This window comes from Phyllobates terribilis, unplaced genomic scaffold (assembly GCF_046119375.1).
Source record: "Phyllobates terribilis strain yellow unplaced genomic scaffold, ASM4611937v1 Scaffold_1__5_contigs__length_1240528914, whole genome shotgun sequence".
Taxonomy (NCBI): domain Eukaryota; kingdom Metazoa; phylum Chordata; class Amphibia; order Anura; family Dendrobatidae; genus Phyllobates; species Phyllobates terribilis.
Genome location: NW_027362761.1, coordinates 250,543,661 through 250,559,530, shown reverse-complemented (window position 1 = coordinate 250,559,530; position 15,870 = coordinate 250,543,661). Strand labels below are relative to the sequence as shown.

The 15,870-nt window shown below is 45.4% G+C and overlaps 1 protein-coding gene across 1 annotated transcript in view; it reads right to left on the bottom strand.

Moving 5' to 3' along the window:
* The window catches only part of NFATC4 (nuclear factor of activated T cells 4), a 172,254-nt gene extending 156,595 nt beyond the window's left edge, over window positions 1-15,659 (bottom strand). The window contains exon 1 of the mRNA XM_073671152.1: window positions 15,021-15,659. Coding sequence (XP_073527253.1) covers window positions 15,021-15,123 — 103 coding nt within the window. The 5' untranslated portion in view covers window positions 15,124-15,659. The remainder of the gene's footprint in view (window positions 1-15,020) is intronic.
* Between the last annotated feature and the right edge of the window lie 211 nt (window positions 15,660-15,870).

Here is a 15,870-nt window from a genome sequence, read left to right as displayed (position 1 = left end):
AAGTTAACAAGAGGTATTGGGTAAGGTGTCCGTGCTATGAAATGGCGAACTGTATTGCCTGGTGCTGAGCTCCCTGGTGCATTAATGTAGCACCCCGAGGGCTCGGCTGCTACAGGGATATTGCACCTCAAACCAGAGGTGTGATATTCCACTCCCAGGTAAGGATGGATTGTGGACCAGGACTCGGTAGGCTGCATGCACCACACACACCCCATTTCCGAGGGACAGCTCAACGGTGCTCCCACTAGACAGAAGTGCAGGCACGACAGCATCTGTCCCTGGCTGGAGTGGGGAGGGTGAGGAAAACCCAGTGGTGTAGGAGCAGATAGGGGTGGGTCTCTGGGCATAGGTAGGAGCCCATTGGTTGCTAGTCACCTGGGCTCACACATAGAGGGAGGTATATAAGGTTGGCACCATCTTAGAACAGGGGTTCTGTTCAGTGAGCTCAGTCAGAGGAGAGGAGTGAGAGAAGGAGTTCAGCCAGAGAGGGCTGACAGGGAGCTGTGGCTCAGTCTGGGCCCAGCTCCACGAGGCAGGCCTAGGGTGAAGGCCGGAGCCAGAGAGAACGGAAACAGAAAGGAACAGAAAGGAAAGAAGAAAAGGAACTTTAAGAGAGGCCCAGAGACACGAGAGAAGAAGGAACCCCATAGGCCCAGGAGATTGCGGGTGACGGGTTGGCAGAACAGGGTACCGGAACCCAAATTGGTGGAGGCAATAAATTCCTCAGCCAAAGACCGGAGGTTGTGACCACAACTTGGTGCGACCCCTCACTACATCCACCAGGAAAGCATACCACATAGGGTCAGGGAAACCGGAGATAGGTTTCGCCAAGAGAAGGCCCGAGGAAGCTGGACAAAGGTGGGTCACTAGTGGGGACGGCCAGAGAAAGGAAGAGAAGGGAGCCCTGTGCCACGCTCTGGAATTGCCTGGGAGTTGGTCGAGCCCCTTGCCTGGTGGACGCAGCACGGCTTGGGCAGTCACCGCCGGTACCGAGGTGACTAGGACCAGTAAAGAACTGTGAGTAAAGCATTGGAAACTGCAACCACACGTCTCTGTGTTTCATCGCCGCACCAGCACCATCAGTACTGGGACGCTCACACCATCACTCTCATCATCCACACTAGCTGCCCTGAGGCAATACTTCTCCCGTGGGGAGTTATCCCATACTTGGCTGCGCATACAACATCAGCCTCAGTGGTCTGCATCGCAGCGGCGGTCCCCACTGACCGCAATCCACGGGTGGCGTAGTCGGACAATCATAATTCTATTAAAACTGCCACTGAATTGACCACCCTGGGCACGGACCGGGTCAGCGCCACGGAGACTACAACCCCCAGCGATCTGGCTCCGGGTATTCCCCGCACACACGTGCCTGCACGACACAGGCCCAGGGGGCGCGTCATTTACACTGCAGATTATCGAGGACATTCCAAGGAATGCAAGTCACATTAGCTCACAGCATCTCCAAAATGGCAGGTCTTGTGGTGTGTTCTCTGAATTCAGTATTAGTACCTTCAAAAAGTCCAAGATAGACAACCAGTGGATCGGTAAAACGGATATGGGCATTAATGGCTTTTTGATGTACATTGCTCCACGTAGGCTACCTCATGTGTGTGTGGTCTAGGATCTAAGGGGTAAGTTTTCTCCTTATGGAGAGTGACACGCCAGTGTGAGGAGGATTAAACACTTTGCATGCTCATCTGAGAAATTATTCATTAGTCATATTGCAAGGCTTGATAAAGGGTCGATATTGACTTGTAGGATTGCTACTTCCAATAGGTGGCACTAGAGTTCAAGTCCCCTTCCTCTCTGAATAGACAATTTGCATATTTCATTTCCGAGAGGAGCATGCAAGGCGCTTAAGCCTCCTCACACTGGCGTGTCAGATCTGGCATGTCACTCTCCATAAGGAGAAAACTTTACCTTTTAGATCACAGTCTTAGCCTCTCACCCAGCAAAATCAGATCTCATACTTTGCTCTGACGAGGGGCAATACCCCGAAACATTGTGTTTGAAAATTGAGATTCTGATTTAGCTTTTATCCTAAGTTATATTGACTTGTAAGATTGCTACTTCCAATAGGTGGCACTTGAGTTCAAGTCCTCTTCCTCTCTGAAGAGACAATTTGCATGTGTGTGGTCTAATCGCACCGAAGTGTTGTATCCTCAGACCACACCATCCCTAATTACACAAATACACATCACCTGATATGCTTCATCCAGTAAGCATTCAAGTTTATACACCTTGGATTTGGAAAATCTGTATAAAATGATGATATGGTCAAAATACTCACTTGCCTAGTAATTATGCACACTGTGTATATTTATTTTATGGAAACGTGGTCACTAGATGGCGCTCATTACTACCTTTAACTAGTGGAGTCTTCCCACTTATGAAGCTGGATCTAGCCAGAAATAATAGAGCAAGGTTGAGATCTATGTAAAACTACTGTACTCTTCAAACTCAATGATTCTGGCATGTAGGCATCAGCCAGCAGAATAGTATGTACCTACAAATTTAAAACCTAGAAGTTTATGTCATGTTTGTGGTGCAACACGTTAGCCATTTGACAATCTGCACATAGGCCTTCTCTGAGGATGTGTTTATTGTTAGAATTAACACATTTCCGCCAAATATAAGAATTTCCAAGCCTGAGTAAAATATTTACTGACATTTGAAACTGGATTCCCATTAATAAAGTCCACCACTGTCTATATACTGGATGTATTGTGTATACACAAATGTGGCTACAGTGTTGCAGGAGCCACATGTTGTCTGCAGTCCAGCTGATCCCGCAAAACGTCATATGCACCATCTTTTTCTGACTTCAGTTGAGATATCTGATTGTAAATATTTGCATAGAAAGAGATGGGTTATAGTAGAGGCGTAGACTGTACATTAAGCTATGGACTTATGGGACGAGACTCCTTGGGAGATTTCCTGCTCATCAAGTTAGTTTCTGAAACTAAAAACACATTCAAGTTTGTGGATGACAATTGGGTTTAGACTGCTGGCTTGGCTGGGGTTGAAGATTTGGCCCTTGGACCATGATTCAAGGGATAACAAGATGGCAGAAAAAAAACAGGTGCTGTGGCAGGAGACGGGAAATGATGAGAGGTCTCATAAGTGTGAAAGTGTCAGTCCAATCCCCAAACCCATAGCTTGAATAAAGATATCATATCACTACTCCAACCATCTTTTTACATTGATTGTAGCACTGGGATTTGGCTGTAGTTTGCTGTAGCAGTAAATATTGTTTACATGGGCCCATACAGATTAGATAAAAGTCAAAAAATTCTGCAGAACCAGTTAGTTATCACTAACTAAGACTACATGAACACGATAATATGCAAGTCTCAGACGAGGTGCATAGCCAAAAACATTTTTTGGGACTTGTCTGTGACTTGTGATTTTAGAGCTGCCATCTGACTGTAATAAAACAGCCATATGTTTTTTTGCAGTGACCCTTTGTATTGCAAAGTGCAGTCTGTTCTTTCCTATACAGTTGAATAATCGTTATACAGACTGATAGCAGCAATACAAATGCCAAAAGAACACTTTTTTTTCCTTTGTCTGATTAATGGGGGCCTATGTGATCATATGCCAGAAGATTTTTTTTTCAGTATGCACATTAAACATGATGCAAAAGCGAAGCCACCTCATAAAGCTGCGTCAGAGAGCACAGTTTTGGCTAGCTGCACAACAATGCTACTGGTCAGGGTATGTGCACACTATAGTATACTTTATGCTGCTTTCAAAGCGCTGCACCGCATCCTATACATTGTATTGATCTAATTTCTCTTGCGGAGACTAGCGACTCCACAAGAGAAATTGATATTCTGTGGTCTGGAAAGACGCAGCACATGTCCACGGGTGATCCGCAGGTGCACGGAGACGCATAGTGGGTATGGGATTTCTTGAAAACTCATCCACTTTGCTTGTAATGTAGAACGCTGCGTTTTTCCAATCCGCAGCGTTTCCTGACCATGTGCACAAACCCTAACCCAACTAACAACGCAACAATGTACACAGGTGTTACATTATACATTAGACATTTTTTTCCTAATGGGGTAGTTCCTAATGAACACTTTAGTGGTACTGTAAGAGAAGGACATGGCCTTATATCTGTGTGCCTATTGAGGTCTAGCTCTGTCACCCACATTTTAAACAGCGCCATAAATTCCACCCTAGCACTGTAGATAAGGAAGTGGAGTTAAGATAGTTTTTATATCTTTCCACTTAATATTTTTTTTTTAGATTTCTGCATGGGTTGCTCTATAATCCATCCAAATGTGCATGGGAAAATCTCACAGAGGGGTGATCTGGTTACCTATAGCAATTAGTCAGTATTTATCTATTAGGCTAGGGTTACACTACTACATAGAGAGAATCGGGTGAATTATGCAAATCACACTCTGATCAAACTCTGCTCAGAGTGTGATTACAATGTGATCTGATTCTCTTGGATGAGGAGAAGATGGAGAAAAAAATTTCTCCATCTTCTCTTTTCTGTCAATCGTTGGAAATCAGACGGCACTCAAATGTCATCCGAGTGCAGTAGGATGTTTCCCACGCACTCAGTGACTTGCATGGCAGAGTGCGATCCGAAGATATTGGAGCTAGCTTGGGCATACTGCAATTTTTTTTCCCCTGGACCAGCTTGTTTGGAGTAAAAAAAATTGGACACGTACACAGCCCCATAGAAAAACATGGGGATGAGTGCTATCCTTCAAAACGACGGATAACACTCGTCAGATTATTACAGTCGCCTGCACGAACCCTTATAGCTGTACTATGAGGCAGAGGCGTATCTAGGGGGGGCAGGCAGGGCATGCGCCCCGGGCACAGTGGGCAGGGTGGCAACGTAGGTCCACCTGATGTAGTGGTCCGAGGTGTCTTCACCGTTCTCTGAGCCAGCTGTCAAGTTGACAGCCGGCTCAGACAAGGTGCAGTGCGCCGGCTCCCAGTGGTCAATTGTACTCGCGTCTTTCAGAGGCGAGTACAATTGAAGTTCTGACCGTCGGGTCAGAGTGACGTCAGCAGCGTGATCAGGTCATGTGATCACGCTGCTGACGTCACTCACCGATGCCACGGAGGTGCAAACAACATTAGTGGTAAGTGGTCCAGTGGGAAGACACCGAAGATTTAGCGTATCGGGGTGGAAAAGATTTGAGGACACAGTTTGGGGAGTGAGGAAGGGATGAGTGCGGACATAATATGGAGAGCGGGAGAAATTTGAGGACACAGTATGGGGAGCAAGGGGCGAGATGGGGGGGCATGTATGAGGAAACAGTATAAGGGGGATGGATGCAGACACAGTATGGTGAGTGGGGGGATGGGCGTGGACACAGTATGTAGAGAGGATGGGGGCAGACACAGAATGGTGAGTGGAGGATGGGCGCAGACACAGTATGTGGAGAGGATGGGTGCAGACAGTATGGTGAGTGGGGGAATGGCTGTGGACACACTATGAGGAGCGAGGAGAGGGAATGTATGCAGACACAGTATGAGTAGCGAGGGTGGGAATGTATGCGGACACAGTATGAGGAGCGATGCGAATAATGTATGTGGACACAGTATGGAGAGCGAGGGTGATGGGATGGGTGCGGGCACAGTATCGGGAGTCGGAGGATGTGTGAGGAGGCAGTATGGAGAGCGAGGGGGCAAATATGTGAAGAGACAGTATGGTTAGCAGAGGGGATGTGAGAGGAGACAGTATGAGGAAGGAGGGGGAAATGTGTGTGGAGACTATTGGGAATAGTTTGAGGAGACAGTATGGGGGGAGGGAAAGTGTAAGTGGGCACATATTAAAGACTGAGTAGTGTGGGTAGGGAGGGTAGCATGGGGGGAAGTGTAAGGGCATAGCCAGGAGGGGACAGTATGCCAAGGAGGGGGAGTGTGATGAGGGGGCACATTATAGAGACTGGGCCCTATGGGGGGGACACATTGTGAGAGGACCGTGTGAAGAGGGGGCCTAGTAGAGAAAGGAGAGGGACAGTGTGTGGGTTATATTTTGTGCAGAGAATATATTGAGGAGCAATTATTTATTCAAGGGCTCAGTGTAGGGCAGATATTTTTATTCAGGAGCACTATAATGGCACTGCTAATTTTAAGGGTATTGTGTGGGGATGTACTGCACAAGACCGGAGAAGTGTGCAGAGACCAGTTGTGGCTGTGACAAGTCATCATGGCATCTGGACAAGATGAAGAAAAGAAGCAGAATGACTCCAATGAGAGACAACGTCATCTATAAGGTAACTGGATGAAATTTTTTTTGTGATACTGACTAATTCTCATCAATACTGTGGTTCCTGTATGGTCCACAGTCTGATGAGGACTGATAGCAACAACTCCCAGTATCTCCTTACCATTGTTAAGGACGTACTGGAAGTTGTAGGTTCATGCGACACAAATGATAATACAATTTATGCACCATGTTGATGTACCATGATCTATCATGGTGGTTCTGGTGCTGAATTCAAGTACTGATGGTGGTCCTAGTGATGAATTCATGTACTGATGGTGTTCCTGGTGATGTATTCCTGTACTGATGGTGGTCCTTGTTATGTATTCCTGTACTGATGAGGGTTTTGATGCTGTGTTTCTGCACTGATGGGAGTTCTAATGATGAATATCTGTATTGCTGGTGGTTCTGGTGATGTATTTCTGTACTGATGAGGGTTGTGATGCTGAGTTTCTGTACTGATGGGAGTTCTACTGATGTATTTCTGTACTGCTAGTTGTTCCGGTGATGGATTATTGTGCTGTTATTGGTTCTGACCCAGTACATATAACAAACCATAACTTGTAAGATTACGTGATACGTGGCTATGTTGATAAAGAGTTGTGCCATCTGACAAGTTAAGGGTTTCTATGTTTATATTTATGTTAGGAGCATTAAAGAGGTTATCCAAGTTTGTGATGAGCCACATAGACTGACTGCAGACTTCTGAATTCTCACAGCGCATACTGCACTCTGTCAGGATTCTCTGGTGCTGGCAGTAAGAGTGGGAGGTTACAAAACTGCAAGTATGCGATTTGCATACATGAGGTCATGTGCCGACTAGACATGTGTGGGCTTACTCAATGAAAAGTAATTGAGGAAGGCCAGACACTTCTAGTTGGAATTTGGTCAGAAGTAGTGATGAGCGAGCGTACTCGCAAGTACTCGGTACTCGCCCGAGCATCTCAGTACTCGAGATGCTCGGAGCTCGCCGAGTACTTGAGAGATGCTCGGGCGGATGCTCGGGTCCCCTCCCTGCATGTTTGGCGCTCTTTAGAGCACCAATCAAGATGCAGGGATTGCCTGCCACTCATTGTAATGCTGCAGCCATGGTGGTTGTAGCATTACAGTGATTGACTGGCCGCACAGCGTCATCAGGTCTATATCAGACCTGGCGCCGCTGTGGTCGTCACAGTCACTCCGGAATCAGGCAGAGTAGGGAGAGGTGCTGCTGAGCTAGGGAGAGATTTGGTTGTGTATTAGGTAGTGTTGGGAGAAAACCCGTACATTACACATATCCATCTTAACAAACAGTCCTACTGAGGACTAACCCATCTGCAGAGATATCAGTCAGGCAGTGTATATAGGCAGGCAGTGTATATAGCAGACTGCAGTGCATATAGCACAAGAGGATCCATTCCAGTTCTGCCTTCTGCTGCTGTTAGATATTTCTAGACAAAGGCCCAGGTCTCAGGGACCAGGAATACTTTGTTTTGGATCTTAATCCTCATTATTTGCTTAAAAAGCAATCCAGAGAACACGGTTTTTCTGCACCATTTGCTTGCTGGCACTGCAGAATACAGCCAGGTCCTTTACATCTTACAGTGCTAAAAATCCAGCTATTTAAAACTGTGTTTTCTCCGTCACATGGATCACATATACATTTTCAGAAAATACTGCCATTTTTGGCCTCCATTCAAATTTTTTTTCACTGTGTCAGCAAAGTTTTTGACACCGGTTTGCTGTTCAAAATAGTTACCTACAGGCCAAGTATTTAAAACTGTGTTCTCTCCGTCACACGGATCACATATATGTTTTCAGAAAATACTGCCATTTCTGACCTCCATTAAAAAATTTTTTCAGTGTGTCAGTGAAGCAATTGACACCAGTTTGCTGTTCAAAATAGTTACCTACAGTCTAGGTATTTAAAACTGTGGTTTCTCCGTCACACGGATCACATATAAGTTCGCTCCAAATTCAGTCATTTGTAGTAAGCGTGGAAGATATTGTCCTCCATTTAAAATGGGCAAGGCACGTGGCACGGGACAGCGAACTGGACGTGATGGTGATGGTGCATGCAGAGACCGAGGACAAGGCCGTGGGCAAGCTGAAATTGTGCCACAACAAACACCCACATCTTCTCGCCCAACCTTCCTGTCCCAATTCCTAGGGGACCGCAGCACACCACTATTGAACCCAGAGCAGTGTCAAAAGGTTGCTGGTTGGATAGCGGATAATGCTTCCAGTCACTTAGCCACCACAACCACCACACGGTCAAGTCTCAGTAGCCGTGAGTCTGGACCACATATTATTCATCCTGATCCTCCATCCTCCCACCAAGCCGAGTACCCGGAGACAAATGATCCCACACTTGGACACTCTGAAGAGCTGTCCACTTTTCCATTTATAGATTCGGGCCTCTCGCCCGGTCCACTTGAAGCGGGTCAAGAGGAGATCGCATGTAGCGATGCCCAAATATTTGAGCAGCCACGGTCACACGAAGGCGACGGTGGGAAAGTGCCACAAGAGGTGGACAATGATGAGACACAATTGCCAGAAAGTCAGGAGGAGGACCCGGGTGCGGAAGTGGAAGACGAGGTGGTGGATGATATAGTAACTGACCCAACCAGGCAGGAGGACATGCAGAGCGAGGACAGCAGCGCACAGGGGGAGGGAGGCAGAGCACCCCAACAGGCAGGAAGAAGCAGTGTGGTGGCTGCAGACAGAAGGCAGGCAACCCTTCCCCGTAACACCAACACGAAGGAAGTTGCCAGTACAACTGTTAGGTCTTCCCGAGTCTGGTTGTTTTTTAAAGACTCTGCCGATAACCCCAAAAAGGCCATTTGCACCACCAGCCAGGTCAGCATCAGAAGGGGTGGCAAAACTAGCAGCCTGACCAAAACCAGCATGATCAGTCATATGGCAGCAAAGCACCCGACTTTGTGGGCCGAACCTCAGGGTCCAGGAACAGTGTCTGCGGGTGGCAGCATTTCTTCTTCCGCTTTTGTGCATGCAAGCCAGTCCCCTGTCCATGGTGCATGCGAAGATGCCTCCTGCCCTGCACCTGTCGTTGCACACTCTCAAATAGCAGCATCAGGAAGCACGTAAACGTCCTTGTCCCAGGGTAGCGTTCAGTTGTCCATACCCCAGTCCTTGGAATGCATGCGCAAATACGCAGCCAACGCCCCACAGGCCACACCACTAAATTCTAACATTTCACGACTGCTTGTGCTCGAAATGTTGCCTTTTAGGCTCGTGGAGACAGAAGCACTCCGCAACCTGATGGCGGTAGCCGTCCCTCGGTACTCGGTACCTAGCCGCCACTATTTCTCCCGGTGTGCCGTCCCCCCATTACACAAGCACGTGTCCCAAAACATTAGCTGTGCCCTCAACAACGCAGTTACCGGGAAAGTCCACCTAACCACGGACACGTGGACAAGTGCTTGTGGGCAGGAACGGTACATCTTGCTGACAGCACACTGGGTTAACATATTGGATGCCGGGACCCAGTCGGACCTTGGAACGAAACACGTCCTCCCGACGCCAAGGATTGCGGGCCCTAGGTCAATCAGGGTTGCCCCCACGGTCTACAGCTCCTGCACCTCATCCTCTTCAGCCTCCTCCTCCTCTTCAGCCTCCATCTCCGAAATGACCACATCAGTCACAAGCTGGAAGCACTGCAGCACTGCCTCGGCCAAGCGGCAACAGGCTGTGCTGAAGCTAATATGCTTAGGTGACAAACCACACAATGCTGAAGAGTTGTGGACAGCTCTGAAAGAGCAGACAGATCTGTGGCTCACACCGCTGAACCAACAGCCAGGAATGGTTGTGTGTGACAATGGGCGGAACCTGGTGGTGGCTGAGGCGAGGCGACCTCACACACGTACCATGCCTGGCCCATGTGCTTAACCTCATGGTTCAGCGGTTTCTCAAATCCTATCTGGAGCTGCCGGATCTGCTTGTTAAAGTACACCGCCTGTGTGCCCATTTTAGAAAGTCACCTACAGCTTCCGCCGCCCTTGCCGTGTTTCAGCAGCGTTTGCAGCTTCCGGCTCACATACTGGTGTGTGATGTCCCTACGCGTTGGAACTCTACACTGCAGATGTTGGAAAGGATTTGTGAGCAGAAGAGGGCACTTGTTGAGTACCAACATCAACAAGCCCGTCGGTATTCAGTTCAGACTCCACACATAAGACGTCAGGAGTGGACATGGATGTCAGGCATATGTACCATCCTCCAAAACTTTGAGGACTCCACCAAGATGGTGAGCAGCGATGACGTCATAATTAGCATCACCACCCCGCTTCTCTATCTTCCGAAATGCTCTCTGCTCACAATCAAAGAGGATGCATTGCAGGCGGAGCATGATGAGATGGAGCAAGGAACCATACAGGGTGATTACACACAGCCCAGCCTCATCTCATCCCAACGTGACAATAAGGAAGAGGAGGAGGAGGAAGAACAGGAGCTAGTTTCATGCGCTATAGACGGTACTACCTGCACAGCTGTCATACCGTCTGTTCAGCGTGGATGGCCAGAGGACAGAGAGGAGGAGGAGGAGGAGAGCATGGTCAGTCATCCTTTTGGTGAGGACACGGAAGTCTTGCCTGTTAGTAGTCTGGCACGCATGGCTGAGTTTATGTTACGCTGCCTTTCCCATGACCATCGCGTTCTCAAAATTTTGGGTGACAGTCATTACTGGTTGGTGACACTTCTAGACCCATGCTACAAGGAGAACTTTATATCTCTTATTCCTGAGGCGGACAGGTCTGCAAAAATGGTGCTGTACCAGAAGGCCCTTGTTGCGGAACTATTAAAAAATTCCCACAACCAAGGAGTACAGGCAAGAGAGACACAACTTCAATCCAGCAGAGGCAGGGGATCACTGTCAAAGTTCTGGGAGAACTTTCTCAGACCCTCCCATCGCACTGGCCCTGAGGCGCGGAGTACTCTCACAAGGAGTGCAAAGTTTGGGAAGATGCTGAGGGAGTACCTTGCCGACCGTACCAACGTCCTCTGTGATTCCTCTGTGCCTTAAAAAATATTTTTTTTTATACAGTATGTTCATGTATACCCCCCAGGGGTAAATGTTTGTCAGCCCATACACAGTGCATGGGCATTACAATTATAGGAGGCCCGCTCCTTTCTAATGGGAACATTTTTTTATGGCCCTCTGTCCTCCACGTCTCTTCCAAGGGGCATTGGAGTGCCTCCCAATTTTTGGCAGCCCTTGCATTCACTACATAGGTCAACACTATGGGAGACCCACTTCCTAATAATGGGAACATTGTTTTCAGTAAGCCCTCTTCTAAGTCTCTTCAAAGGGGTATTGGGATGCATCCAAATTTTGGGCAGCCCTGCCACTCACTGCATATTCAATAACAGTATAGGAGACGAACTCTTTAGTAATGGGAACAACAAAACATAGCCAGCTGATGGCTCTCGAAGAATAGTGAGGGCCGACTGCTGGACCTTTAAGAAATAGTAAAGGCCGCCTGATGGCTCTATAAAAATAGGCTTTGTGACTTTCAGAGTCCCTCCTTCACAAATGAATGAATGTGTCTGATGATATCTCACACATCACATGGCCAGATAAGGTTGTAAAATGTTAAAATGACATTTCCTGGTGAATGCATTTGTCACTCTTGAAAGCAATACAAAAGTGAAAAAACGCATCAAAAACGCTACGTGTGAACATAGCCCAAGGTGTGGAGGAGCATTTTTGTTTGTGGTTATTTATTTTGCTTTATATACAAGTCATTACCCTGGAAAGGATGTTCCTTAACATATTTCCCAGGAAAATCCATTTTGGTTTAGTTTTGGTATGTTTTATTGTGAGTCCGTAAAAATGGCGTAATACCTCTGACAACGTTGTTGACAGAAGTGACCTGGGAGTCAGAAATGCTTCCAGGGGTCTTCCCCATGCTGTCCCCATGTCATTTGAGCACTGTTCCCATCGATTTGGGCAATTTTTAGGCCCTCTGCAGACCGCCGGGGGGAGCCGCCTGAAAAATGCTCGAGTTTCCCATAGACTTACATTGGGCTCATTGCTCGGGTCAAGCATCCGAGTATTCCAATGTGCTTGACGCGAGCATTTTAGTGCTCGCTCATCACTAGCCAGAAGTATACAAATCACATACTTGTGCTCACATGACTGTTCACTCTTGCCACCGGCAGGGTGAATCCTAAAAGCGTACAGTGCATGCGCTGTGAGAATTCAGAAAGTCTGCAGTCACCAGGAGTGACCTGGACAAGCCCTTTAATTATAAAATGAAGCCCTGTAGCATGCCAATCCTAACAGTGTGTAATATACTCAATGTGAGGATTTAGCTCTGCTTGCTAATTCCAGCAGTCATCATATAGCCATATGCGATTTTAATACTAGTGGTCATGTGACAACGAGCTTTTCTTCCTGCTTTTCTCTGTTTTTCACTGAATATTGAGAGAATTAGGAAGAGCAGCTCGTCAGCATGTGACATGTGCTATGAGGTTAACTCCCCACAATGAGTTTTGTTGAATTTTTGACTCTTCGTCTATTCACAGCGCCAAAACGCACCATCTTACAATTCCAGCAAAGCGGATGGGATTTATAGAAATCTTATGCCCATTGTGGTTTTTTGTTCACTGCTGCATAAACTAACCTGCGTTTTTTTAAATCCCCAAGATATTAATTTCTCTTGTGGGTACGCTGAGTTTTATGTACAGATTTTCCCCTAAGAATTGCATTAGATGGGGAAAATCTGCAGGTAAAAAAAGCATGCGTGAGTGTTTAGTGCGTTTCCGCTGCGGAGACTCACTGCAAACAAATGTGATCCACACGTGATTGTATCAATAAAGTTTTGTCAAAGCCAGACACCAGGAAGTATCAAAAACAAAGCAGCTTTATATAAAACATGGCATATCAAAAAGAGACAAAAATTGCGTCAAAAATGCAATAAAAAAAAAACCTAATAGGTGCAGAACATCTACAACATGAAAAACTCACCAAAGAGCCATTGTGTGAATGTAGTCTTACAGAATAAAAGCTGAGCTTTGATGCTTTGGACAATGGTGACTTTTCTTCTTTGGGCTTTATCATAAAATGTACAGCAGTTTAGTGCAATGATTTCTTGTAGCAATGACGACTGTAACTTTTACACATAGCTGATATATTTCATTACCCAGTGGTCTCTAATACTCTTTTATCTACTGTCTGTGTGTGAGACTCTGCTTCCTCAGACAGTAGACTACACATCCAGAAGGAAACAGACCTGTCTCAGGTCAGAGGTCATGTTGTGTTAACCGTGTCATGGATGGAAACACCTGATCCTGAACTCTATAGTCTTAGGGTCATATGATACAAACTGAATGATCATGCACAGTTAACAGGTAAACTCCATTTCTGTACATTATAAAGCTTTCTTTACCGTCTGTAGCTGCCAGCGTAAAGGTAATATAGGAGATTCATTAATGGGAAAGCATACAGTAATGTGAGATGTAGCTCTGCAGAACTAGGAAAACGTTCTTTGTCTAGAAAAGCTGAGTTACAACTCCCAAAGAAGCCCTAATGGCAGCCAAAATGGACAACTCAGGTTTACCTGACACACACAAAAATTCTATTCAGCATTTTTAAGTTTAGTCAATCACAGTTTCAGAATATTTTTAGGACTGATGAAAAACAACATTGCGGTACCATAATCTGCAATCCCCGAGAAAACTTTATTTCCTTTTACTTTTTTGAGTTTATGCCTATCTGATCAATCTGATTTAGCAGAGGGCTGCGACTCTGCTGTCTGTTGGGTACTTGAGTTATATTTCTAGCTTAACTTAATCACAATTTTCTGAAAAAAAATAATAAAACAAACAAACTACTGGTATATTGGAACCATATGCATTTACAATTGGGTTGGGCTTATGTGTTTTAGCTGTCAGATACATGTTGATTCTTTTCTACATTGTAAACTATACAGGGAATGATATTTTGTAACAGATCTATATTAATATCAATATCCTCAGCTTTCCCCTTAGTTAGATCTTCCAGGCCTTTAATATTTTTCTGCCTTGTTTTACACTGTCTTACCTGTACTGAAATTGACATTGGTACCAGACATCACTTCATTCGATGGCTGGTAAATTACATCGTAATTGTTCCTGTATTTTGTCATTGGGAGCTCTCAATTATCTACAGACTCTTGGCCATCTATCACAGGCCATAAAATCTAACTTCCTGCAGCATGTCGCCTGCAATCTCATTATACGGAGTCATGGAATATGTGCTGCTTCCAGCCTCTTCTCCCTCATTCTTTCTTCCCTTGTTCTGGATTTTTAGATCTTTCAAGCATCATTGCCAGTAAATAATACATATATGTATGTATGTATATATATATATATATACATATATATATATATATATATATATATATATATATATATATACATACATATATGCATATGTATATACTGTATATGTATATATATACATATATATATATTTTTTACCCTAGAATCTGCTGTCATTCAAGATGCTTTGTTAATTTTCCCAGTTTTCTTCTTCTACAATTCAAGTGCCTGTAAATTTCAATAAAATAGAACTCACAAAAACGCTAGAAAGATGTAAAAAATGCAAGTCCCCATATTAAGAAGTGCAATGTAGACATAAAAATAGAACCTTTATATTGGCCAGATGCTTTACATACTTCTACAGGCTAAGACTTTTTGATATATAGAGAACGCAAAGAATAGAGAATTTAAGACAACTTGGTAAAATGATGAATCCAGTTTTTTTTGTATTAAGCCCTGTTTAGTACCATTCACTTACCAGCTGGGTGCAGGGCACTCCTAGGTGATGGAGAGTCTGAATCTTCTTCACCAAAAATCAAGCGAAAATCCAACTCCCCATCTTGGCAAATAGCTGTCCCCATTTGGAATTAAGCGGTGAGTCAGGAGATGGTAAAGATTAAATACGACTATAATCCTAAAGTAGAATGGGCGATGAGGAGGAAAAATTTATACAAGAAAGCTTCAAACAGAAAAGTGAGTAATTTGCAAAGAGCAGTAATGAAAGGATAGGGGAAAGTAAACTGGAGAGGTGAGGACCAAAGTGTAGAAAAGTTGTGTGCAGTCCAACAGAAGCTGGAGACAAGAGCTAACAGTGGAAAGCAGGAACATGTGAGAGAAGAGATACAAAAGGAGAGGAATGAAGCACGTTACTGTATGTACAGGAGGGATATATAAATACAGAAAGACAGACAGAGGGGGGGTGGGGGATTCCGCCTGCAGATCCCAGTATCCCCAGCTCCCCTCCTGCTCTTGTCCTCCCCACTTCTCAGCCTTTAGCATTCCTCACTCCCAGATTTTTCCTTCTGTGTTTTTTTTTTTTTTTTTTATAATGGGAAACTTATTATAGATTTTTTTTTCGTTCAGGGCAGGGAAAACCCAAAAAGAAGAAAGGAACTTTTCCAGCGCCGCCTCTTGACATTTGCAATTGGCTGGAGCTAGTACTGACATCATTCCAATCTTTTTTTTTTCCTAGTCCTGGCCTCTGCTCTCTCTCCCTCTAAAAATACAGTATGTCACTGGAAGGGATGTTTGTTTTAAAAGATCCAGGCTTTTGACAGGATGTGCAATGGTTGGCCAGGAAGGCTCCCACCTTCCCCTATACCATTGGA